The 27,632-nt window shown below is 42.1% G+C and overlaps 1 protein-coding gene across 2 annotated transcripts; it reads right to left on the bottom strand.

Annotated features, from left to right (window-relative positions):
* Positions 1–27,632, bottom strand: KBTBD11 (kelch repeat and BTB domain containing 11). Of its 2 annotated transcripts, none has more exons than XM_030555562.1 (2): positions 27,062–27,632; positions 1–6,946 (listed from the first exon to the last, which is right to left on the bottom strand). In XM_030555562.1, the coding sequence occupies exon 2, from the start codon at positions 5,954–5,956 to the stop codon at positions 3,977–3,979; it is 1,980 nt and encodes a 659-aa protein (XP_030411422.1). In that variant the 5' UTR covers positions 5,957–6,946; positions 27,062–27,632; the 3' UTR covers positions 1–3,976. The 2 variants fall into 2 exon arrangements, with proteins under 2 accessions (XP_030411422.1, XP_030411423.1); XM_030555563.1 differs by lacking the exon at positions 27,062–27,632 and adding an exon at positions 25,036–25,077.

Genomic DNA, 27,632 nt, shown 5'->3' with positions numbered 1-27,632 from the left:
CTTAAAAACCTCTAAGGAAGGAGATTCCACCACCTCCCTAGGTAACCTATTCCAGTGCTTCACCACCCTCCAACAGGATCCGCCCAGCCTTAGATTAAAAGGTACTCTTTTTTAGAAATTACTTAGGTCTACATTCTGCTATCACACCACACATAAAAGGCCTTTCAATCCATTGTGAGTTCAGCGCACAGAACAAAGGCAGGATATTATCCTTTACAGACAGATTCATTAAATGACTCACTACAGTTACTTTAATGGTACCATTAGGATATGATATAAGTAAGAGTTTTTCCACTTTTCTTATGCTTTTATAACTGTACCAAAATCAATGTCATTGAGAAAAACTCAAACTAAGAAAAAAGTAACTCACTATAGAATTTCTGGTGTTTGTTCAAGTAACAAGTGCTAGGTGTCACTATAGAGACACAAAGCAAATCAACCCAGTGCTGAGTTTAAGCTCTGTGCTTGCAAAATGGAAAGAAACTGTGGAGCGGTCACTGGAATCAATGCTGTTAAAGCATGAAAAGCAATAAGCTACTCATGAACAATAGATAACCAAAGGTACTGAGAGCAATCATTTTGATACCTAACCAAACAGCATAGGAGAGGTACAGCTTTCGTGTGAATAATTTATTCTTTTAGCAGCTGAAATTCTATCAGCTATTTATTTACAAGGGATTTCATTGTGCATGGAATTCACATTAGCTACTGCACAACAGTTTTATTCATTAAACAGCTATGATTAGCATCATTCCCATATTGTTTAGCAATTTTTGTGTTGAGCAATAGGGATATTCTTTTGACAATTATTCCTTTGAATTGGTTTCAAGGGATAAACAGGAGTAACAGTGTTGCAGGCATTAAGGGTCTTTCTCATGTCATTGCTTGGTTCTCCGTCTGTTGCTAACTTTGCTAGTAAGGCTTGCATCTTTGTTTCACATGGTACATTCATAACTTAATTTAGTACTGAAGATATAATGGGAAAAAAGTCACAGGAGACCTACTTAGGAAACATGGTGCAGAGAATAGGAAACCAACTAGAAATGTCTTTATGTTACCAGAAAAATCAATCATCTGGCTGTGATTATGCAACTAGGATATAAAGAAAATTCTATTTGACTGACTACTACTAATTAAAACCAGATTGTTTTTCACAGGGTAAATAGCGAGAGCACATTTTGGCCCAGTACTATCATTCCTAGTCTGAATGAAATAGTGAAAATGTCTTCATGGTGTTTGTAGCACTCTTGATTTAATCTTGTTTGTTTATTTTTGGTTGGTTTTGTTGTAAAGTGTATTTGCAAATGTTTTCTAGTCATAGACAGCAACAAATATCTTAAATTATCATAAAGGTACATTTCAAATCTTTGCTGGATGTTTGTGGAATATCTTTATAAATTTAAGGTCACAGTGATTTCCAAAACTAATCAGGTAGCATTTTCATAAAATACCACCAAATTAAAATGCAAAGGGAAAAAAAGTTACAAACCTGATTAGCTTCCTCAGTAGAAAGGTAGTATAAATAGTGTATTAGATAAGGTATTCAAATACATAAACAATTGTATAACTGTACTATGAGATAAACTGACATTTCAATATGTGCATCTGGTCCTTATACTGGTTCAGGCTCTGATCCAGCAATACTTGCACACTGCTTAGCTTTAAGCATGTGCAGAAGTGTTTGCAGTTACTGAACTGTAAGCATTACCTGTGCTACAATTAAATGAAAAATTATAATGCACACAAATGATTTTTTCTTTAGCCTCACAGCTCTTCTTATATTTAGAAGGCAATAATATAATTAGGAGAAAAACACAAAACTGTATTTGTCCAACTAAGGAATTAACTAATTTGTTAAGTATATCGGCAAGTAAAAGATCAATATCTAACCTTCACTTGTATGTACAACATAAATTCTAACTGCAGTGTTAAATCCCATTCAACCAACTAGCATGCTGACTAGGCTAAAATTTATATAGTCCAGTCATAAAATCCTTGTTCAGGCAACACTTACTATGACTTTATTGGGGAGATAATTTGACTAAAGGCTTCATGATTGCACCACTGGTTTCTAAATAGCATTCTAATCAGATCAACTGTATAAAACATCAAATAAACCATAAAGATAAACTCTGTGTCTTCTGTCAAAATGATGTCTCATAGTAGAATCTGCTGCCTTTCTTCAGAAGTAGCAATGAGAGATAAGAATTTTACTGTTAGTAACCTGCTAAAATAAGATATTTTAATAAAACATAAGGATTCTTCTACTGCAGTTCTTTGATGTGAAGTTGTTATGTCTTTCTAGAATGCTGAATACTCATAAACAATTCTTTTCCATAATCAACTGACAACTCCAGGCTGAATTAACAACAGCAAAACCACTGGGTCTATTTTAAGAAAATGGTTTTTCATTAATTACTGTAAAGCTAGACAGATTTGCTGTGTCCTTCTATTGAATGTCTACATATAAAATGTATAAAATAAATGCAAGTGTGCTTTTTAATACAGCATGCCTGTCCAGAAGGTCTACACTTGTTCTACTGAATAACATGATAAAAAGTATGCTTGAACTTCCCATTACATCATTTTTCTCTTCCCTATATGCTGCTCCATAAACAATTATTCTCGAAAGATTCAGAATCCAAACAAAAGTATATGGTATCAGTATGAACTATAATTGACAAGTGAATTATTAATTACAACACTCATTTACCTCAAATAAATAAATCAGTCTCTCAATTAAAAGATAGGGAAATCTCAACATTATGCTAGTACATACGTATAATCAGCCCCGTAGCAAACTCTTGTTTTTCTTGTTCTCCAGTGATAGCCTTGTTCTATGCTGGAACAGTCTCTTACCACAGGCTACTGGACATAAAATGTAATATGTAAACTGAATGCAATCAGTTTTAAAGAATTCACATTTGGTTTAGGTTCATTTTCATTGATTTGCAGTTAATTAAAGAGCAGTGAAATACAAAATGTTTTCCCCAAAAATCAGTGGCATCCAGTCACGTCAATCCGCCATGAACTGAACAGCTTTGCTTTCTGTTTACTATAATTTAAAACTTCGGATAAAAAAGTAAAGCATTGTCTTTTACAGAAATTATCACTTCTTTCACCCACAATTCTGCAGTGCTATGGTAAATTGACTTTTCCCCAGTATTCTAAATATGAACATGTGGCAGGCATTTGTGTCGCTTAAAAACTTTAAATCTGGTCTCTGTTAAATCATTCATTGTGGTTGCAGTTTCTTGGGGCTACAGTGCCATGTCTTCCTTAAAGAATCTGTTGAACCAAAAATGAAAGGATGCAATTCAGATGATCTCCTTACACTTTTCTAACATATGCACTGTTGAGTTTAGCATCAAAAGTAAAATGAATTCCTTTATGTAGCCAGCAGTATTCACAACTAATATCCAAAAGAGAGGAGAAAATGAATGGCAGAAGAAGCAGCCCTCTTGTGTATATATACAAGAGCAACACTATTATTAAATATTCCCTTATAAGCTTCTGTTTTCAGGGATTTATATAACTCCAGGAGGAAAGGTCTTCTCCAGATTGGGAATTGACCCACATTATCCCAAAGATTATCCTATTTTAGCAGCTTTTCTTAATTTGCTTGGCTGCTCACCAGCGCCAAAGAATGAATTCTTCCCACATGAAGCAAAGTAAAGATTAGAGTGGTTATAACCAGCAGCAGCCCTAGATCAACATTTCAAGAGGGGAACCCCAGCCCTCTAATGCATGCATACCTTCTGAAGATGCCGCTAGTCAGGGGCTGTGGCTGTTAGACAGGCTGCTGAGCTAGGGGCAGGTCCAGCTCCCTCTAATCCTGCCAGCTGGAGTAGGCCCCTGGCTAGATGTTTGCCATGCAGTGGCAGAGGGGCCCCAGACCAGCTGATGGTGGCACCAGGCAGAAACCAGTTGTAGCCCCTTCCTGCAGTTGATCTGGCTGCCCTCACGCCAGGCCCACTCAGAGCACCAGGGGGCTCTCCGGCTCCCCAGCTTTGTCTGGCTTCTCCGGCAAGGTAAGCACGAAGGGCAGGAGGACACCTTTGGCCTCGAAGGGGGCCTTGAGCAGGTCCGCGTCAAAGCTGCCCGTCAGCCCCCCGTCAGCCTCCACCTCGCCATCCTGGGCCAGGTTGAAACGTAGGGTGCCAGCCCGGTTGACACAGTAGATGGTGCTGCCCAGGGCAGCACAGCGAAAGGGCTGAAGGGGGCCACTGCTGGGCCTCAGGGAGGCGCACTGGCTCCAGCGCTTGGCCACGGTGTTGTAGCGGAAGACCTCGACCCCACCGGCCTGGCCCTGCTCACCGCGGCTGCCACTCAGGTCAAAGCGGTAGATGAAGCTCTTGAAGGCCACCATATCGGCGGAGCGGCAGCGGCTACTGTTGTAGGGGCACTCCTGCCACTCGTCCCGCCGGGGGTCATACTTGAGCAGGCGGTAGAAGAGGGAGCCGCCTGACACATAGATCTCCCCGTTGCAGGTGGTGGCTTCGTGCGCCACGGCAAAGGCACCCTTGGGCAGCGGTGCCACCGGGCTCCAGCGGTCGGCCCGCGGATCGTACCTCTCCACTGTGAAGAGGCACTCGCCCCCCACGGCGTAGAGGTAGCCGTCCAAGGCCAGCAGCTTGAGCTGCGAGCGGGGCTGGCCCAGCGGGCGCACCTGGCTCCACGTGTCGGTGAGTGGGTTGTAGCAGAAGACCTTGTCGGAGAGGCGGGCGCGCTGCTCGCCCGGCGCTGCCGCGATGCCCCCAGCCAAGAAGAGGTAGTTGTAGAGGACGCACATGGCACAGCCTTTGACGTTGGCCTCCTCGGGCAGGCGGGTCAGCACCCTCCACTCCTTGGCCGCCTCCTGGTAGCAGTAGATCAGGTAGCTGCTCTCCTCCAGCGACACGACGGAGGAGGGGCTCTGCGGCCGGCTGCTCTCCCGGCTCTGCGGCCTGCTGCCCGCGCTCAGCCTCTCGAAGGCGTCGCTGACCTCAGCCACCAGCAGGCACCGCTTGCCGGCCTCCAGGCGGCGCTGCAGGATGAGGTCCCGCTCCGCGCCGCTCAGGCGCCCGTAGACGGCGGGCTCCCGCAGCACCTGCAGGTAGTGGTCGCTCATGAAGCGGTAGGCGGCCTCCCGCAGCTCCGCCAGCCGCTGCTTCTTGGCCAGGCACAGCAGCTGGTAGCAGTTGTCGAGGCGCAGCTGGGCCCGCATGGCCTCGGCCGCGCAGTGCAGGGCGCAGGGCATCTGCAGCACGCGGGCGCCGCTCACCACCTCGGCCAGGTTGTCGTGGCGCACCTCGCCCATGCGGGCCGTGTAGACGTAGTCGATGAGCAGGCGCAGCGCCCCGTAGCTCACCCCCTTCACCCGCAGGATGTCCCGGGACGAGCGCGCGCGGAAATAGTCGCTTTTGGCCGCCAGCACCGATTTGTGGGCTCGGATCCGCCGGCCGGACACTTCGATCACCAGGTCCGGCTCCTCCGAGACCGGCGGCTGCGGGCTGCTGGGCTGCGCTCCAGCCTGGAGGCAGTAAGTGCCAGGCGGCGGCCGGGCGATGTCGGCTCCTCCCGCCTCCCCCTCCTCCTCGGACGCCGCGTTGTTAATTTCCCACTGGCTCTTCACCACCCGGCTGCAGGAGGAGGCTGCTCCGGGATCCTGCTGCGGGGCTTTGTCCCCCGCCCCGGGCGAGCTGAAGCACAAGGAGGAGCTGAAACCGCAGGGGGCTTGCAAAGGGAGCTCGGCGCTTTCCCCACCCCCGCTCTCCTCGTCCCCCGCTGATGCGCTCCCTTCCGTGGAGCCGGGCTGCGGCTGGCTGCCGTTGCTGCGCTCGGCTTCCCCCAGAGCTTTTGCCGGGGGCCCTAGATGCTGCTCCGCTTCTCCGCAGAGCCTTTTTGGACAGGTCTTTGCCTCACTGATATTCCCATCGCCTGGATAAAGGACACAGGAGAGGACTGAGTTCTCCATGGCTCTAGCAGAGGCTGGAGCTGGCTAATGTCCCCACACACACACACTCTCCCAGCTCAGCAGCACAGTTAGCCACCCCTTCGTCTTCTCGCCCCCGTCCCTTTTTCCTCTTTGTGGTTTAAGGTTGAACGTTACTGTGGGTTTTTCTTGCTCAATTCTCCTTCTTGGCACATGGTCAATTTCAGCCTTGTTTCCAAGCCTGGACTCCTCTCACATGCTGACAGCAGAAAGGGGTGTGGCAGCAGCCGTCCCTGCAGCCACTTGCAGCTGAACTTTTGAACTTGACTAATTTCAACATTGTATAGATATGTGTAACGATAATGTGTTTCCTACAGTTTGATTGCTCAGACTTTCCTAGAGTCACATTGACAGATCAATGTATAGTAATAAAGTATCTCACTTCCTGTACCTTGGGGGAGTTTGATTTTTTTTCCTGGCGCAATTTAATTTTCTATGAGCCTTTTTCCTGTTTTTTTTTTCAGAGTAAGCAACACATGTTAACAAGTCAAAGATCATTCAGTTTTAACAGTTTTAATTTACCTAGATGTTCATATCAGCCTGCATTCATCTCCCAAGATCAGTTTCACTAATTGCACTGTTTTATTTCAGCTCAAAGAGGAGCTAAACGTTTTCCTTAGACTTTCTGCTCTGAAATTTGCAGCAACAGGGACAATTAAACATGTGGATGTGTGATTACATTCTGCGATTAATGCCCCAGCCCCTGAAGCTGTTGTGGTGCGTGGCATCCTTTTGTGTTGTTTGTTCAATAGACTGTGTTGAGGAAATGGGATCCTTTAAGATTAGAGTCTTAAATATAGTTACGTCCATAATATATTCACCTTAAGCAACTACTTTAATTGCAGAAACCAACTGCAGTTCTGAACACTTTTTAAACCAGTCAAGATTTCCTTGGAAATTATAGGCTCCTTGAGATTCAAGAAGGTTTCTTCAGTTCACTGTTTCTTGCGGGATCCAATGCATTTCTTGTTCCTGTTTAAAAGAAAATGTAAAAAAGTTGATCAGTTTAAAACAAAATAATTTTCTGTTTGTGGTTGTTATTAGAGTTTATTCCAGAGGAGTTTTAGTATAATTGAGTTTCCTTTAATGGTAGATATTTCATCCTGAAATTTGATTATGAAATTGACTAAAATGAGGTTAATGCAAAGCACAATTGTTGCAAAATACATATTAGAGAATTGCTTGATACAGTTATGAAAAAACAAACAAAAAGTAAACTGACAAATGTGTCACTGACTGATGTGAGTTGCTGTGTAGTCCCATAGGTGGATACATGAAGCATCTTGGGAGGGTTTAGGCTTCTTGCTCATAAGAATAAGAAATGGGTAGGTTCACAGTATATAGGTCAGTACATGAAGTTTTCACTGGGAAACCAGAGGTCTGTGGGCCCTGGTTGAAAGTTAGGTTAGATTTCCAAACCACAACTAAGGAGATTTTTTAAAATCTTTGTTACATAAATGTAGAATTTTAGTAACAGCTCAACTGAGACTTTTTTTTAAAAAAAGGATTTTCCTAGGTTTTGTTTAAGTTCCAATCACTGATAATTATCATATTGTCAATAAATTGTGTTTAATTTCATATTATATGGAGCTGCAGTACTGACTCCATAGTTTGTAACTATTATTCATTATAAATTTCAACTTGACCACTTTTTACTTTTCTCATACCCACCCATTTCTGCTCAAAATGTTCCATATCTGCTGCCAGTAGAGATTATTGATTTATGGATTTAGTAAAATTTGAGGTAGCTCAAACAAGGCATTTTGAAAGCATGAGTTTGAAAACTAATTTAATGTTAGACAAGCCTAACTTACTTTGATTTTCTTTCTTGAAAATGTCATAACTCAAACACCACTTTGCCTAGAAACTCCACATGTGAAGCTGCAGCTGGCAAACCCAGGCTGGCATGGATAATCCTTGTTCACATGACTAGTCTCAGTTTTTTATTAACACATCTCATTAAAATAAATATCATGTTTATAAGGGCTTGAAGGACTGGGCTTTCATTTTATTCTGTCCTCACCAAGGATTTGTATTGCCATTGAAGGCTTCTTTGAAGGATGAGAAATTAATATTGGAATTATTTGCTATGAATATTTGAACCTGTGAGAACTCAACAAAATTTTAATGTAACTTGTACTTTTTAATGGAATTTACAGATTTCAGAATCTCTGCATTTCTAGTATGGATATTTTTGAAGTCTAGAGCTGGACTGACCCATCTTATGAACATAGTTTGCAGATTTCTTAAAGTCCAGAGTTGAAACTGGTAGACTGGACTTTATTGCCTTCTGAAGTTCATATAAGCAACTCATCTTCTCTGTAGTTTTAATTAAAGAAGAGGAGAAACCGAGGGCCTGCTTCTGCTGATTCCTGAATTCCACTGGAAAGAAGCAGGTCTTTTCTTTTCCCCGTCTGCTCAGCAACACACTAGATGCTTCCCTTCACTTCCCTAAGCAGCAGCTGATCCATTACACATCGTTGTAACTGAGAGTGCAAATGCAGATTTGCTCTGATCCTCTTCATCCATTGAGAAATCTAGGGAGCAGCAACAGACTCCAGTGGACTTGGGCTGCTGCTGTTTCTCCTCAGGTTTTCTCCACACTGGAGAAGCGACATTGGTGAATAAACGTAAGACATGTTTACACATTTGTAATTAATTGTGAACAGAACATTTGATAACATGTTTCTATATACTCTTCAGTCTTTACAATATTAAATTCCCTAGGTAGTTATTTTGCATTCTAACCCATCCCAACATAGCCATGATGCTGAATCAAGTTACACCCCAAAAATGGCAAAGATCATACAGATTATCCTGTTAAAAAACTCTGAAAAACATAGTCTTGAATGTAAGAAGGTTTTGAGTAAGAAGGTTTTGAGTTTTTTTTATGCTAACAAGGTAACTGTCAATGGAATACAATGAACACTCTAAATAAATGAGTGGAACATTTTGCCCTGGATATGCATTGTCAATACTGCCCCTTTATAGGTCCCTGCAGGACTCTGTGACACCAGCCCTTGTGCACCTTGGCTTGGGTATGCATAGTAGGTTCCTGAGTTGCTAAGGATGCAATGGCCTTAACACCTTGCTGGGTCCCAGTACACACTCTACCAATTGCTTTCAATATCACAATCCGCTTAGGAGCCCAGACCAGGGCCAGCTCCAGGCCACAGCGCACCAAGCGCATGCTTGGGTTGGCATGCCGCGGGGGGCGCTTTGCTGGTCGCCGGGAGGGCGGCAGGCGGCTCCGGTGGACCTCCCGCAGGCGTTCCTGCGGAGGGTCCGCTGGTCCCCCTGAGGCGTGCCGCCATGCTTGGAGTGGCGAAATGGCTAGAGCCGGCCCTGGCCCAGACTCCCTGCCTTTGTGGTCCACTTCTCCTAACTTCCCATCCTCTTGACATACATCTGCCATCTTAGAAAAAGCAGTCAAAGATTGACCATTAGCAGATTCCTCATACTATTACTACTTAGATTCATCACAACAGACTCCTTCAAACAGCTTTACAGTCACAGGTCTACTACTAGATGTTGCAAGTACAGAGAGGGGAAGTTACAGGAAGAACTAAAAGAATTAATATTGACTTTGATACAAGATTATGGGTTGAATTTGAGAAGTGACCCGATAATGGTTACAAGCATCTATATATGGAAAAATGTGTTCCTGCTTAATACAACTTATTCTACATCTGAAAAGAAAAAACCAAATATTGTGCAAGTTGTAGAAGATGCCATTCAGAAAAAAATTATGACAGAAGCCTAAAGTTACTTGTTGAGACAATTAAAAAATGAATGAAAAAGATGAGCCTTCGCAGGTACAGTAACCCTAAGACCTTTCACATATTTACACACGTTTAACTGGGATATTCAGCTCACCACTGAAACCTTGTTAAGAAAAGGTTAACCTAACACAGTCCTAGCAAACATTGTGAGAGTTTAAAAAAAATCTTCAGTCACCAAATTGAAAGGATTGATGCCCCAGCTTCCCAATGACACTCGGTAAAACTTTCAGAAAAATTGTCTCTAGATTTATTTTAATCGAATGACTATCAGTATACTGAAATTTGTACTGAGCATAAGGAGGATTTAATCAATCATAGCATACATTCTACATATCAAATGAGAGACTTGGCAGATTAGGCTGATGATGGCTGTTGCAGTGGAAATCTGTTCTAATTAACAAAATTGGAATCACACAAAGATAAAATTGGAAAACAATTCAGAGGAGCTATGGAACTTTTCCCTTAGCCAGCATGAGGGATCCCAAAATCATAGGTCAAGCACAGGGCCGCCCAGAGGATTCTGGGGGCCTGAGGCCATCGGTGGCAGGCAGCTCCGGTGGACCTCCCGCAGGCGTGCCTGCGGAGGGTCCGCTGGTCCCGCGGCTCCGGTGGAACATCCGCAGGCACGCCTGCGGGAGGTCCACCGGAGCTGCGGGACCAGCGGACCCTCCGCAGCCATGCCTGTGGGAGGTCCACCGGAGCCGTGGGACCGGCAAGCGGCAGGAGGCCCCCCGTGCGGCGAAATGTCTAGAGCCAGCCCTGTTCGGCGGCAGGGGGCCCTTCCGTTCTGGGACCCGCCACTGAAGTGCCCTGAAGACCCGTGGCGGGGGCCCCCCGCCGGCGAATTACCGCCGAAGCGGGACCCGCCGCCGAAGTGCAGCCTGCTCTTTGGCGGTAATTTGGCGGCGGGGGACCCCGCCACGGGTCTTCGGGGCACTTCAGCAGCAGGTCCCTGAACGGAAGGGCCCCCCGCCGCTGAATTACCGCCGAAGACCGGGTTGCGCTTCGGCGGTAATGCGATGGCGGGGGGTCCTTCCGCCCCGGAGCGGAAGGACTCCCCCGCCAGCGAAGACCGGGAGCGGAAGAAGCTCCAGGGCCCGGCCCCGCAAGAGTTTTCTGGGGCTCTCGAGTGAAGGACCCCGTTCCAGGGGCCCCGAAAAACTCTCGTGGGGGACCCTGCGGAGCTCGGGGCCTGGGGCAAATTGCCCCTCTTGCCCCCCACCCCCAGGCAGTCCTGGTCAAGCATAGAACAAAAGGAAGCTGAAAAGTGGCTGATGGAATGTAAAAACTGTATTCCATCCTTGTCTTCCAGCATGTAGCTTTGAAATCCAACTTTTTATGTCAAATTGTAACTGATGAAGGAGGGGTTTCATTGCAACAAAATCATCAAGAATTATGGAAATGATAGAAGACAGCTGAATTCATAGTTTTGTCAACTTTTAAAAGAAAACAAATGTGTTTTTAGCACTTTTCGATTAGTTTGGTCAAAGCTTTCAAATGGGATAGATGCTGGAAAAGAAAGAAAGCTGTTTAAAGTATTTTGGTATCTATGGGCTGACACAGGAGTAGTAGGCCTAGCTCACTAGTAGGCTGGGGCCTCTAATATATTAAATGGACTCAAGCCAGTATTTATTAGCTTGGGTTTGGCCTAGGGTGATGTAATGACAGCATGTTAATGGACACTGTAACTGCCAACAACCATAAGCTGCATCTACATGTTTGGAGTGATACACTTGCGACATCCCTGGACATGTACCCATCAGTCTAGCAAACAGACATAAGATAGCTTGATTAAAGCAACACTTAGACTGCAAGAGGCAGTTTTTTGATAGCGGGAGAGGCCTTGTTCTAAGAGAGAGATGTTTTAACAACATATTATAGGTAATATTTCTTTGCATTGAACCCATGTAGCTATTCTTTCATAGCATCCAACTAGATGAATGTTTCCAATTATCTTTTGTTTTATCTACTTTTCGAGCTGTGCCAATAAACTTTGAATCAGATTATCTCCTACATCAAGATCCACTCTATGCCAGGGAACTGGTTACAGTTTTCTGAGTCACAACCTGAATCAGCTTCAGCCCATACCCCAGAATAAATTAGAGCAGTGTTTGGGCTTCTTAAACTGCTCTATTTTACATTGGTTGGCTGTGGTCCGCAATGGACAATACAGAGAATTGGCAGAGTGTACATACTGTCTACCCTGTCCCAACACGTCTTTAATGCCAGGATGGGTAACAGTGAGTGACTGGCATAACATCTTGCTATGCCAGCTTTACACCAGCTGAATGATGTCCTAGGCTGGGGGAATTCTTAGTTAGATAGTTTGGGCCACTTGAAGAACCCAAAGTGTCCTGAACAGGAGGCAAGAATTTGTTTCTCGTATTTAATTAAGGAGACTGTCAAATTGGGGATAGCCAATATAGGGACTCTTTGGAGAGAAGGAACCTAATTCTAATCTAAGAGAAGGGTGAGTCAGGAGCAAAGTGACTGCGTGAAAGGCTGATCTAGGGCAAAGAGGTTTGCCGATCTCCTTCCCCAAGCTGTTTTGCAGGAAATCTAATGAAAGCTAGTGTGGCCATAGGGAGAGCTAAAGGATGCTTGGCCATTGTACAACTGTCCAGTTTTTCATGGAACTTGTGAGCTATGCTAACTACAGTAGACAGGCTTGTTAGTTCCATGATCTGCATCTCATGAAATTAACAATATGGAGCATATCTGCAGAGCTTATCACTAACTTCTACCAGCTCCTTGGAGTTAAGATTGGCTCTCTGTGAGCAGTTTTTTGGCTTATCCAAGGCCACGATCAAGTGTCTTGATGTCTCTGGTCTTTTAGTCTCAAGATAAAAACCTTGTCTGTGTCTCTGGGACCTTGAAGTAAAAATAGTATTTAAGTCCTCTCAGAGAAATGATAGTATTTGCAAACCTCTCTGTTTAGCTTCCAGAAGTTAAACTCTAGACTCTAATTTATAACTCCTGAATTTTCCACGCAGACTTATTAAAAGTAGTCCTATGCATTAGTGCTTATTGAGGGCTACTATATAAAACAAACTTGATGTTGTCCATGCAAACCACTTCAAATTGAGTGGGCATAAATGTTAGGAGCTAACAAAAACAAACGAAAAAAAGAAAAACTACTATTGTTTTTAAGTTCCATATCCTAAAAAACTGTTTGTTTGATTAACCTCAAACTTTTGGAAAAAAACAAACAATTTCTCCTTTAGTAACAGACCCATGAGAAATTTCAGGACAAAAGAGGCTTTTTTTCTGAAAATTTGGGATGCTCAAAATTGGGCTTATAATGGAAATTCACTGCCTTGCCCTTACTACAGGATGTGTTTCATAGAGTTCACAGGATTGTATCCTTTCCCAAGTTGCTAATAAAGCTTCTTCATGATCTCTCCCAGTTTTATATTTTCAGAGCTCTTAATAGAAATACATTTTCATCTAAAAACTCATTTTTTCCATACAATCATAATAAAGAAAATAAGCGTTCATGAAAAATTCTCCTCTGATTAGAAGACCGTGAATGATCAATTTCATACAGCTAGGAGCATTTCCTCAGAAATTCAAGAGAAAAGGGAAGGGCTTATGTCAAAAACTGGTCTTATAATAGAAATATTGTCAAAAACCTTAACTATGGAATCACTAATATGGCTGCATTATGAAAGAAAAAAAATAGACTAGTCATAGTGGCCATAAAAAAATACAGGCTTTCCTGAATATGGTATTAATAGGGATAAAAATTCTTACAAGAAAGAGATTTTACTGAGTTCCTTTCCATATAAACTTTTCAAAAAGTGCATAGGAAGGAAGCTCTCTTAAGCGCTCTCACACCATAAAAGAAAAGAAATAATAAACCTACCTAACTGAAAAGCTAACATTTTAAAATGCAAATACTGTCTCAATATAATTTAAAAGAAAAAATGTCTAACACAAAGAGCATATGCAGAAACAAGATTTTTTAAGACTTCAGCATGTGATGGGAAAACCCTGGAGCTACCATTTGTGTCACAAAAGTAATACAGAGCAGAGTACAAAGGCAGAGCAATAGGACACTAAATCTGTTAGAGTATCTTATCTGAAATCATCGCAAGCTCCAGGAGTGACTGTCTCGCAGTTCTACATGTACAATATGGTCACACATAGATAAATTTAAGTCTGTTCACTATTACTTTTTAACCATGTCTGCACATGGTTACCAAAAATCATATTAGATGATACAAAGCTGGATGCACTATAGTGATGTCATAGGGTCATACTGGATAAATAACTCAGCATGGGCACCCAGTGCAATGCTGTGGCAAAAAGGGCTAATGTGAGCTATGGACGTATAAACAGGATATAGTGAGTAGGAGTAGGGAGGTGATTTTACCTCTGTACACAGCATTGGCGAGACTGATAATGGGCTACTGCATCCAGTTCCGGTATCTGCATTTTAAAAAAAGGAGTTGAAAAATTGAAAAGCATTCAAAAAAGAGCCTCAAAAATGATTTAAGGTGCTGGAGAAAATGCTTTTCAGTGATAGACTTAGTGCTCAATCTGTTTAATTTATCAAAAAGAAGACAGAGGTGACTTGATTACCTTGTACAAGTACTTCAATGGGTAGCAAATATTGGGCATTAAGGGACTTTTTAACCTGGGCCTAACAAGAACCAATGGCTGGAAGCTGAAGCCAAAACAAATTCAAATGAGAAACTAGGCACAACATTCTAACAGTGAGGGAACAAATTACCAAGGGAAGTGGTGACTTCATCTCTTGATGTCTTCAAATCAAGACAGAGCCTTTTTTGGAATAAATGATTTAGGTAGACACATGCTATTAGGCTCAATCCAGGGGTAAGGGTGAAATTTAATGGCCTGTGCTATCAGACTAGATGAGCTAGCAATTCCATCTGGTCTTAAACTCTATGAATCTATGTAGATCAGAACAGTCTATATTTGGTGTACATATCAGTTAACTGTGATGGAACTTTCAACTTCGGAGTTTTAAATCACAGCTAACATGAAACTGAGTACTTAAAGTTCTGGTCAACACTGTCCATTAAACAATGTCAATGCCCAACACAATTGCTTAAAACTGTGTTCAGACAGGGTAAAATTTCACAGTATAGACAAGGTCTAAGAGAGCCATTTTGATAAAGTTAAGACCACAATACAGCAGGAGAAGAATTTTTCACTAAAATGTGTATGAGAAATCCAGCAAATCAACAGATTTCTTGCAGCCTTCAAAAAAAAAAAAAAATTAAGAGAAATTCTGGAAAATCAAGTAAGAGCCGGGATTGGTTGTGCTTCCTAGGACTGCAGGAGCAACCAACCTTATTGCATTCTTGAAAAAGTAGGCCCCCTACGCCCCAATATAGCAGATAAGCCAGTGATCTAGAGAAGTGTGCTCCATAGTTATTGTTAAGGCAAGAGTACAGATTAAAAAGGTGAGCAGAATCTAAGAACTCTGACAAAGCACAGGAAGAACTATGATATTTACTGTAACAGAAATGCATAACAAAGAGACAATCTGGGCAGGTGCTAAGAAACTAGAAGATACTCCTCCAGAAAATCTACAAAATCTGGTGCTTCCCAGCCTTAAGAGCAGGAACATAGGCTAAAAGGAAAGATTTTGTTCCTAATACAAAAGCTTTTGAAGAAGGGGATAGTGAAGCAGCAATAATCTACCCAGCCAAACTCTGGGATTCAGAAAAGGAACTTGCTTTTTTTAAATGAGACACTGGTTGGCTCCGATTTCTGGGCACACAAAATAAGACATGCCAAACCAGGACAGAAATCACAGAGACCTAGAGTCTTGTATCTTCTGTCTCCTACTCTGAGATCATGGGTTCCTTCTGTGCTATCTTTACATAAATATTTTTCAAACACTAGGTTTCCAAGCTATAGTCCGTGGGTTCTAATTAGGTTTACATAATAATTCCAGCTTTCTACAGATATATCCCCGCCAAGAATTTTAGCTCTGAAGAAAGTTGTACTTATTTAGATGGAAAACGGAAAAACAAAGGCATTCAGTAAATAAAGTTTTGGGGAAGACTGAAGGGTAGGCTATGGGGGTGGTGAGTGAAAGTGTTTTATTTACTCTTTGATTTAATGAATGAGCTAACTTGTTACCTGTATAAGATTATTATTTTTTCCTGAGTGATTTTTTTTAAAGTGCTATAAATATAATTCTTAGGGTACCTAGACCTTTACATGTGGATTTTTTTAAATAAATGAATAAATAAAAATAAATAAGTGCCCAGCACTAAAGCTGCACAGAGAGGGGAGAATTAGTTGGGCTGTGACCCCTCTGTGGTGGTAAAGGAGCCACAAAGAGGACATGAGCCTCTCAAAGGGGCTCACTACAGGTGTCCCAGAGCAGCTATACCAGCAATCATAGAATCATAGGACTGGAAAGGACCTCAGGAGGACATCTAGTCCAGTCTCCTGCACTCATGGCAGGACTAAGTATTATGTAAACCAGTGGTGGGCAACCTGTGGCCCGTCAGGGTAATCCATTGCTGGGCTGCAAGATCGTTTGTTTACATTGACCATCCACAGGCACAGCCGCCCGTAGCTCGGAGTAGCACTGATCTAGACCATTCCTGACAGGTGTTTGTCTAACCTGCTCTTAAAAATTGCCAATGATGGAGATTCCACAACCTCCTTAGTCAATTTATTCCAGTGCTTAACCAACCTGACAGGAAGTTTTTCCTAATGTCCAACCTAAACCTCTCTTGCTGCAATTTAAGCCTGTTGCTTCTTGTCCTTTCTTCAGCAGTTAAGAAAAAACTTAACTGTTTCCTTCCCCCTTGTAACCACCTTTTATGTACTTGAAAACTGTTATCACCTCCCCTCTCAGTCTTCTCTTTTCCAGTCTAAACAAACCCAATTTTTTCAATCTTCCCTCATAGGCCATGTTTTCTAGACCTTTAATTATTTCTGTTGCTCTTCTCTGGACTTTCTCCAATTTGTCCACATCTTTCCTGAAATGTGGCACCTAGAACTGGACACAATACTCCAGTTGAGGCCTAATCATGGCAGAGTAGAGCAGAAGAAGTACTTCTCGTGTCTTGCTTACAATAGTCCTGTCAATACATCCCAGAATGTTCGCTTTTTTTTTTAGCAACAATGTTATACTGTTGACTCATATTTAGCTTGTGGTCCACTATGACCCCTGATCCCTTTCTGCAGTACTCCTGCCAAGGCAGCCATTTCCCATTTTGTATATGTGCAACTGATTATTCCTTCCTAAGTGGAGTATTTTGCATTTGTCCTTATTGAATTTCATCCTATTTACTTCAGACAATTTCTCCAGATCAATTTGAATTATAATCCTATCCTCCTCAGGACTGCCCAGAGGATTCAGAGAGCCTGGGGCAAAGCAATTTTGGGGGCCTTCCATAAAAAAAAGTTGCAATACTATAGAATAGTATATTCTCGTGGGGGCCCCTGTGGGGACCGGGGCAAATTTCCCCACTTGCCCCCCAAGCAGCCCTGATCCTCCTAAGCACCTGCAACCCTCCCCAGCTTGGTATCATCTCCAAATTTTATAAGTGTACTCTCTATGCCATTATCTAAATCACTGATGAAGATATTGAACAGAACCAGACTCAGAACTGATCCCAGTGGGACCCCACTCATTATGCCCTTCCAGCATGAATCACTGGTAACTACTCTCTGGGAATGGTTTTCCACGCAGTTATGCACCCACTTTATAGTAGCTCCATCTAGGTTGTATTTCCTTAGTTTGTTTATGAGAAGGTCACGTGAGACAGTATCAAAAGTTTTACTAAAGTCAAGATATACCATGTCTACCGTTTCCCCCCATCCACAAGGCTTGTTACCCTGTCAAAGAAAGCTATCAGATTGGTTTGACATGATTTGTTCTTGATAAATCCATGCTGACTGTTACTTATCTCATTATCTTCATGATGTTTGCAAATTGATTGGTTTATTATTTGCTCCATTATCTTTCCGGGTACAGAAGTTAAGCTGACTGGTCTGTAATTCCCCAGGTTGTCCTTATTTCTCTTTTTATAGATGGGCAAATATAGTACCATTTTCCATTCTTCTGGAATATCTCCTGTCTTCCATGACTTTTCAGACAATTGCTAATGGCTCAGATATCTCCTCAGTCAGCTGATCCTAACTAATTTTCACTGGCATTCACTATGTTAACAGTCCAATCACCACCAACCTTCTTGGTGAAAACCGAAACAAAGAAGTCATTAAGAATCTCTGCCATTTCCACATTTTCTGTGATTGTTTTTCCCCCTTATTGAGTAACGGGCCTATCTTTGGTTTTCCTCTTGTTTCTAATGGATTTGGAGAATGTTTTCTTGTTACCCTTTATGTCTCTAGCTAGTTTGATCTTGTCGTGTGTCTTGGCCTTTCTAATTTTGTCCCTACATATCTGTGTTATTTGTTTATATTCATTCTTTGTAATTGGACCTAGTTTCCACTTTTTGTAGGACCCTTTTTTGAGCTTCAGATCATTGAAGATCCCCTGGGTAAGCCAGGGTGGTCTCTTGCCATACTTCCTACCTTTTCTATGCAGTGGGATAGGTTGCTCTTGTGCCCTTAATAAGGCACAAGAAAAACTTTGAAAAACTTCCGTCTTCAGTTGTTTCAGTGTGTTGCCTCAACACACCTCCACAGGAGGCATTAGTGCAGGACACATTCTTAGGTGGGCCATAGGTAAATTGGGCAGTGGTTAGGGCATTTATAGGGGCCATTGCAAAAAGGGTGCAAATTAAGCTGACCTAATTGCACTAGGTGCCTAACTAGCCCCCCAAAGCCAACTGCTCTCAAATACCTGTGTTAGCCTTAGTTCTAGTTCAGAGGAGAATCTGGGCCTAAGGGACCAATCTCACACTTGCAAAATTAATTACCATGTACAGAAAAAAAACTTATGACTAACAGAACCCCTGAGTTTACTCGTCATCCTGAGCCTTAGAAATTCTAGATCTGTATTTAATACCTTCCCATAGCGAGATATTCTATGCGTGAGAATATACATAGTCTCCCAGCATGTAGTATATTTTGCACTAGTAGGAGCCTCATATCTAGGCCAAGGATCATGACTTCTTAGATATTTGTTCAGTGTCTAGCACAATAGTGTTCTGATCCTAATTGAATCCTATAGGTCCTACTGCAATAAAACAATAAGTAACAACATTAAACAATAAAAATAAGGAAATTTACCAATATGAAATGCTACAATCTGTCCATTTTTTCTTGCCTTATGAACATAGAGCATAATTTTATTTTGTTATATATGTACTAAACCAGTAATACTCAGACTGCGGCTCGCAAGCTCCCAGTGGCTCTTTAATGTGTCTCTGGTGGTTCTTAGCAGCACATGATATTAAAACACTGTGTGATTTAACTATTAACCAGTCTAAGTCATTAACCAAGCAGGATGCTTTTACTACGTTATTAACCAATAATAGTTGATAAAATAATAATACTTGGTCAGTCATTTTGCTGTGAAAATTATATATATAAATTCATACTACTGTCACTCTTTTGGATAATGTTGATTGCTAATTTGGCTCTTGTACCACTGAGGTCTGAATATCAATGTATTAAACAAACAAAAAATATACAGGAAGACATAAATGGGAAATACTATATATATAAAAAATTCCTTAATGTACAAACCTAAATTAAACTAATAATTTGCTTCTGACATAGCACTTCAATTACATTCCCAACAGCCATAAGTGTCTTACTGATCGGGGGTGGGGGAGGTCTGTTATTTTTGTAATTCTTTAATGTTCAAGACACTATTGGGTCATTTGCTTTGTTTGGATTTTTCTTTCTGCTGACTTTGCAGCATTGTGATTTCCAAAATGCTCTTCAGTTTCCTTTGGCCGAACCCACATGTGGTAAAAACAACAATGTGCCTAATGTGTATGCAACTTTTAAGAAAAAATAGCGCCACAGCAGCTTAACGGTTTATTGTTCTTGTCCACTGCACTCCCCAGCTGCAGGGAGTGTGTTCTGAAGATGCTGGGCCAGATCCAAAGCTGCAGTATATTGGCATCACTCCACTGATTTCAGGGGAGTTATGCTGATTTACACTAGCTGAGGGTCTGGCCCATCACATCCTGTGCTAGGATGGGGGAAAAAATCACATTTGTTGACCTCAGAACAGCAACACATGGTGAAGTCAGAGGCAGTTTGATGGCCAAATTCAATGGTGTCAGAGAAACCTGCAGACTGTCAGCTCTGCTCTCAACAGGAGATGGGACTGTATTCAACAGCAACTATATAAGTGAGATTTAACAAAATATGAGCCTAGTCCATCTGGCCAACATAACTGCAGGAGTGGGGGAAAAAAACATCATAAACATTGTACTGAAATCTATGTTGTTTGCATTACAGTGAAAGTTTACCACATACTAAGAAGACAGTCATAGGCTGAGATGAGGTGGAAAATGGAGTCTTCCATGAAAATGCTAATATTTACAGGGGCTGATCCTGTGAGTACTTGGTCCCAGCTCCTCAAAGGTATTTAGGCACCTAGAGTTAGATGCAGACATACCTTTGAGGAGTTGGGCCTTAATGAGGATCATTCCCACTGATTTTAATGGGAATTCCATATGCTGAAAATGGATGGCCGAGAAAAGGATATTTTGCCTATATTGCCTCTTATTTTTCTTTTTAAATGATTTTAATCCCTGTTTAGATTATGATTTACTACTACTTATTTAACTGCTTGCCTGATTAAAAAAAAACAACACACACACTCAATTTTCATGCAAGGGGCCAGATTGACAGCACCGAAGACTCAAGAATATATCGGTTTAAAGGTCAGAAGAGACCACTGTGATCATCTAATCTGATCCCTGCATGACACAGGCCACAGAATTTCACTCCGTAATTCCTATATCAAGCCAGTCATTTCTGGATGAACTAACTGAAAAAGTTCTCTCTTTATCTGGTGGTGTATAGGCCATCCCTCTTCATTCCTAGCTGAGCTAATGAACTTTCTGTCAAATCCAGTCCAGAGGTTATCAAGAGGCAGCATCGCCTAGTGGCTGGAGCACTAGACAGTGACTCAGGAAACATGAGTCCTATTCCTAGCTCTGGCCTGCCTGGTGACCTTGGGCTTCCCCTCTTTCTGCCTCAGTTTCCCCAGCTGTAAAAATGGAGATAATGACACTGACCTCTGTGGTAAAGCACTTTGACATCTACCAATGAAGTCCCATCTAAGAGCTAGTTGTTGTTAAGATTCATTACCTTGGCAATCTTGTATTAAATGTATTTTCAAGGGATCTAATGTCATTCAGAGCTACCCTGGAACTGTCTTTGGTTTGGACCCAAACACACATCAAACTTATACATAGACTGTGGGTACATAGCAGTCACTCCCCTTTCCTACTCTTAGCACTTCCTTAAAGCAGAGGAAGTTGTGGCTTTCAGACAGTCCCCTCTGACTTTGGTAGAATATCCCAAATGACTCATGTATCTAGTGAGTTTCCACAACATCCTAGTGAAGAATTCTGTCTGGCTGTGGAACTAAAGCAGTGGTTCTTAACCAAGGGGACACATACCTCTGGGGGTACACAGAGATCTTCCAGGGGGTACATCAACTCATCTAGATATTTGCCTAGTTTTACAACAAGATACATAAAAAGCACTAGTGAAGTTGTCACAAACTAAAATTTCATACAGACTACGACTTGTTTTATATTGTTCTATATACTATACACTGAAATTGAGTACAATATTTATATTCCAATTAATTATATTATAATTGGATGGTAAAATGAGAAAGTACACAATTTTTCAGTAATAGTGTGCTGGAACACTTTTGTATTTCTGTGTCTGATTTTGTAAGCAAGTTGTTTTTAAGTGGGGTGAAACTTGGGGTATGCAAGACACTCAGACCCCTAAAAGGGGTACAGTAGTCTGTAAAGGTTGAGAACCACTGGACCAAAGTGTGAACGTTCTGGTAAGTTTGGAACAAATTGTTACTTTGAGTGATTGAGAGCTATTGTTGAAAATAGTTATACTGCTTCATGCTCTCTTAATGCCAAAGAGATGGCCCTCAGTTTTTAGTATCCTTCATATTAATAATACAGATCACAAAAAGAGGAATAGTTTAGCGCCAATGGTTAATCCTTGTTGTTCCATTGGGTGGAGCAAGGGGAGGGCACAGTGGAGACAGACAACTCTCAAGGCAATTTAGTGAGCAACTTCATTTCAGACCTTTGCTAGAATTGCTTGTCTGAGAAGACTGATATCCTGAAACGGTTCAAGAACCCATCAAGTTCCAGAAGTTTTACCTATTTCATGAATCCAAATGCAAAGTCTAGCAGTCAGCTACATGATGTGGATTATGGAGACACTCTCAGGAGGATTTGGTCACCAGAAACCAATACATAGATTAAACTAATCTGAAAATACATAGATTTGTATTTATAAAATATTGATAATGTTCTTTGTGACTAATCACTATGTGTGAGTTAACATAACAGAATAGAAATTGCTTGTACAAAGTAGGTGTGTATATATGAGGGGAAGTTGCTGAATGTGGCATGTTTCTTTGTGAAAGGCTTGACAGATGCTGTCCCTTTGACTAAAACTACGAGCTTGTGGAATGTCAAACCCAAAAAAGTAACAAATGACTGTCCTTTTGTTTCTCAAAGAGGCAAAATTTGTAACTCTACAGCATTTTTTTTGCCGTCTATGCAATATTAGTTATGCGCTTTGTACTTGTCATAAACAGATAGTTAAGGGTTAATAGAACAGGAGTACTTCATGTCTCTTTTGCCTGTAAAGGGTTAACAAGTTCAGTGAGACTGGCTGTCACCTGACCAATCAGGGGACAGGATACTTTCAAATCTTGAGGGAGGGAAGTTTTTGTGTGCGCTGTTAGTTTTTGGTTGTTGTTCTCTCTGGGTTCTGAGAGTGACCAGACGTGCAACCAGGTTTCTCTCCAATCTCTCCGATACAGTCTCTTATATGTCCAGAATAGTGAGTACTAGGTAGATACGGTTGAGTTAGGTTATGTTTGTTTTCTTTATTTGCACATGTGTATTTGGCTGGAAGGAGTTCAAATTTGTATTTTGCTGAAAGGATTTTAATTTGTACTTGTATACTTGGGCTGGGAGGGTATTCCCAGTGTCTATAGCTGGAAGACCCTGTAACATACTCCATCTTAAATTTACAAAGATAATTTTTACTGTTTTTTCTTTCTTTAATTAAAAGCTTTTCTTGTTTAAGAACCTGATTGGTTTTTCATTCTGGTGAGACCCCAGGGGACTGGGTCTGGATTCACCAGGGAATTGGTGGGGAGAAAGGAGGGAAGGGGGAGAGGAAGGTTAATTTCTCTCGGTGTTAGGATTACTTTCTCTCTCAGGGAGAGTCTGGGAGGGGGAGAGAGAAGAAGGGGGGAAGGTGAATTTTCCTCTCTGTTTTAAGATTCAAGGAGTTTGAATCACAGTAATCTTCCAGGGTAATCCAGGGAGGGGAAGCCTCAGAGAGGCAATGGTGAGGGAAAGGGTTTACTTTCTTTGTGTTAAGATCCAGAGGGACTGGGTCTTGGGGGTCCCCGGGCAAGGTTTGGGGGGGAGGGAGAGACCAGAGTGTACCAGGCACTGGAATTCCTGGTTGGTGGCAGCGCTACAAATACTAAGCTGGTAATTGAGCTTAGAGGAATTCATGCTAGTACCCCATCTTTTGGACACTAAGGTTCAGAGTGGGGAATTATACCATGACAGTACTGATGGGCAATGTTATAAACTTAATTGTGATCATTATATATTCAAAATTATCATACCCTAATGTATAAAGTTATGTGTATGTTGTATAAGATATTTGGACAAGACTTTTCTACAATAATTGTTTGGTAATTACCATATTATACTGGCCCCATCCTGTAGTCCTTACAAAGACAAAACTACTCATAATATCCAAGGACCATTCCTCAGTAAGGCCTGAAAAAGGACTGCAGGATCATCCATTATGTCTACAAAAAAATTACTAAGGATCTAATCCTGCAAAGATAAACACATGTATAACTTTGCACACATGCACAGTCCTCTTAATTTCAATAGAACTGAACTACTCACATGTGTACAGTTACACATTTCCTTATGTCTTTGTAGGATTGGTGCATAAAAAGTCTATTTTGAATTGGTCAGTCACAATGAGACATCTGGTAGATACAAAAATGCTTAATTGTAGTCCCATATATAGGAGAGTTTTATGTACATGTGACAACTAGGCCAACAGTGAAAATTTGCCCCTTGCTATTGTCTCTTTAAATTAAGCACTAGAACCAAATTCTGCTCTCAGATATGCACGTCAATGGGAGTTGTGCAAGGGCAGACGTTGCCCTATATATTGCAAATTTTCTTCGATTTAAGTTATTAAAAACATTTTCAAATCTTTTTCACGCACCTTAAAGTGACAAAAAGCAGCATTTACATTTCTAACGTTAGCCTCTTCCCCACACCTGTTGCTCTGCTTGTGCCAAAGCTAAATGCTGGTCTTGTCATTACACTGTTTGTAAGTCAGTTTTGAACTGGCATTTTGATTTTCTGTTTCTAACTATCAGAACTAAGGAAAAAATGCACCATGGACTGTGAAAATAATTATTTTTCAACAAAGAGAATTAGGAATGTTTGTTCTCTGACAAGAACAAATTGTGATAAAAATTGATCCAGGGAACCCTAAACACGGGTGTTGATGGTACTGAAAAAACAAAAAGACATCGGAACTCTGATGTTTCGATATGGCTAATCAGACTAAAAAAAAAAATAATGAAAAATTAGCTGATGGATCTAGGCACATCCATTTCTGTTTATTGAAAAGAGATCGCTTTCTTGATTGCACTGCTGCAGAATCTCCATTGGCATAAAGGACACGACAGCATGAATCAGTTTCTGATTCAATATCATAAGAAAAAAATTAGCTTGATGGTGCTCTATATGAAAAAAAAAATCCACTGACTTCTATGGAAGTAGGACTGGCCCCAGTCTTGGCCTCTTATCCCAATTCTTAGGAGCCAGCTACTACTAATGAAATGCCCTACTGCAAAAGACAAGCCTGGGAGCTTAAATTCATAACTTCGTTAGACACTAAAAATCATGGACTCAATAAAGACACTGGATTTAAGGCTCATTACAATGATCTATAACCCACTAACCCTTTTTTGTCCTGTGACTGCAGAGGTGTTAACAACCCACTTCACCTTGAAAGGTCTCTTATGTATTAACTCCTTATGCTAAACAATCTGTTCCCCCTTGTATTTAGCTGTGATGCTCTATTAAGTACCTTTCCCAGGCCTGCAGAAGAGCTCTGTGCAAGCTTGAAATCTTGTCTTGCTCACCAACAGAAGTTGGCTCAACGAAAGATTACCTCACCCATCTTCTTTCTGCATGCAACAGGACCAGAATGTTAGATACTCCACTGAGCATGCTCAACAGCTTTCATGGATTTGGGCTTTCTACTTTAACTGGATCCCTTTCTCTATAAACCTAGGACAGTTCTAAACACTATAATCTTACTTTATTATGGGGATTGTTAATGGCTTTCATTAAATATGCCTGCCAAATACTTGTGACCTAATGTTTATGAAAGTTTTAAATCTATCTACATTAAAAGCATAAAAGGTTTTGGATTGTAGAAAAAATAGCTATTTTTATTTGGTTTTTGTTGTTGTTTTTATAAGGGAAAGTCACGTGAATAATACACTTGCAGAAGAAAAGCATTTGTTAAAGGAACCCGTCTTTTTGCAATGCCAAGACCCAGTTCCACCAACTGTACCCATTAACTCACAAGTGTAAACATTGCCTTCAGTGGCACTATTCACAGTAGGACCATTTACTTACATCAGAAAGGGCTGGCAAGATGGGGTCCCAATACCCTTGGTCTTATGAGGGCTTCCCATCATAGGACACCATTAGTATTGGCTAGCTGGAGGGGCCCATTGATATGCATTAGGATTTCCTAATTAAAGAATGAATAAATGCTATGTGAGGAACACAGAGAAGGCAAGGGAAGAATTGGAAGTATTTTACTGGCAGGAAGAGGGATATGCTGGCCACCTAAACCATGGAATAAATATGTCTTAATAAATGCCAATGAAGATTTTGTTACTCACAGTAAATATTTCACTTATTTCTTTTGGGACATTGTCAATTTGTGAAATAGCAAGAGTTCTTTAGCTTTGTAGACAGATGAGACAGAGAAAAGGATATGTACACTGATCTATATTATTCCCTTTGCATTCCACTGTGGAAAAGCCCTAGTCAATTAAGTTAAAATCATAACCTTTCGGTAGTTTTAAAAACTCCTAATATTAATTTAATTTATAATTTAATAAAGTTTATTGCTTTTTGTTCTGTTCTATAGGTTTTTAGAGTAAGATTTATAAAACCGAATTGGTTTCAACTCTATTAAATTCTGTAGAATTCTTCCTGAGGTGTTACCTGCCATGATGTTAAGTAACGTGAATGCATACTGAAGGCGTGTACCATTCATGTGATTTTAGTAGGTTGGGCAAGTGTTCAATAAAAATGAATGATGGAGTCTACTATTATGCTGCTGTTAAACAGGCTTAAATATGACTGTAAAGGTGCTGAGTCTTTCAGATTTCTAATAGGTCAGCAGGAGTAAAGGCAAAAAGAAAAAAAGTGAAGGGGGGGGCGGATCTTAATATGGCTTACTATGTGAGAGCAGGAAAAAAGACAAGAAAACATGCCTCTCCATATGGGAGCATGCTCAGTGCTGCTGCAGCCGTACTATACGGGGTAGGCAGTGAACTGGATTAATCAGGATTGACAGAAGGGAAAAGCATGATTAAAACTGACAGAGTTCTAAATCTCCATTAATAAACACATTTAGCTTGTTGTCAGGTCCTTTAAAAAAAACAAATTTAGGAACAAATTCACAAGGTTGTTTCTTAATTAACTGTTGCATTGCGATGGACTTTTTAAATAGAAAGTCTCAGAGAATCCTGCACAGCAGCCATAGAGGACATGCTTTAATTCACACTCGGTGAACAATTTGCTCCTACTTGAGATCCTTCGAGCAAGTGTATTATTAACATTTCGCGGGGATTTAAGTTTTCCATCCAGCCTCAAGAAATTCGCTGGCCGTGGGGAAAGAAAAAGGGCCGAGGAGCTGCCAAACCCAGCCCCGTGGGAATGCATTTCCATTCCCTATTACGACCATTAGGTTTGACTCGCCAGCAAGGACCGCTTGGGCTCTACACCTGAACGGGGCAGCTGCCATGGATTGGGAACCGGACACTTTTGCATGGTGGGGCTGTGCAACACACGGCGAGCCAAGCGCTTACCTCTGGGCAGCGGGGACAGTGTCACGTCAGCGCCTCGGCTCTTCGGGAGGGTTGGTTCCGTGTGTCCAGTGCCCTGGGGGCCCCCTGCCTGGATCCGGCCCCAGCAGCCGCAGCGGATCTGGTCAGTTTCAGCCCTGAGCGGCGAGATAAGGCGCTTCCTGAGGCCCTGGGCGGGTCAGTCTCAACCTCTCCTCGCTCTAGTGAGCCAGACAGCGCGGCGGGCCAGCCGAGTGCCAGGCCGTGGCAGGAAGCATCCCTTCGCCCTCCCTGCGGTGTCCTGCTCGGGCCACGGCTTGGGAGGCGCGGGATCAAATTTGCAAATGCCTAGGGAATATATACGGCAGCCCGGTCTCCGCTGCGGCTGCTTTGCTCTGGAGCTAGCCGCTGGCAGGGCGGGGAGCGGCTCTGTGGCAGCGCCGGTGGGTTAGGTGCCGCTCCCACTCCGTCCCCGTGTGCACACAACCCGCGATCTGCACGGCTGCGCCCGGTTGGAGCTGCCTGTGCGCGCGCCACTGCCCGCGTCCAGGAGTGTGTGCGCGGGGCGGGAGCGCCGGGTGCGATGCGCGCCATG

Source organism: Gopherus evgoodei, chromosome 3 (assembly GCF_007399415.2).
Source record: "Gopherus evgoodei ecotype Sinaloan lineage chromosome 3, rGopEvg1_v1.p, whole genome shotgun sequence".
Taxonomy (NCBI): Eukaryota; Metazoa; Chordata; order Testudines; family Testudinidae; genus Gopherus; species Gopherus evgoodei.
This window is presented reverse-complemented; position numbering and strand designations above follow the sequence as displayed.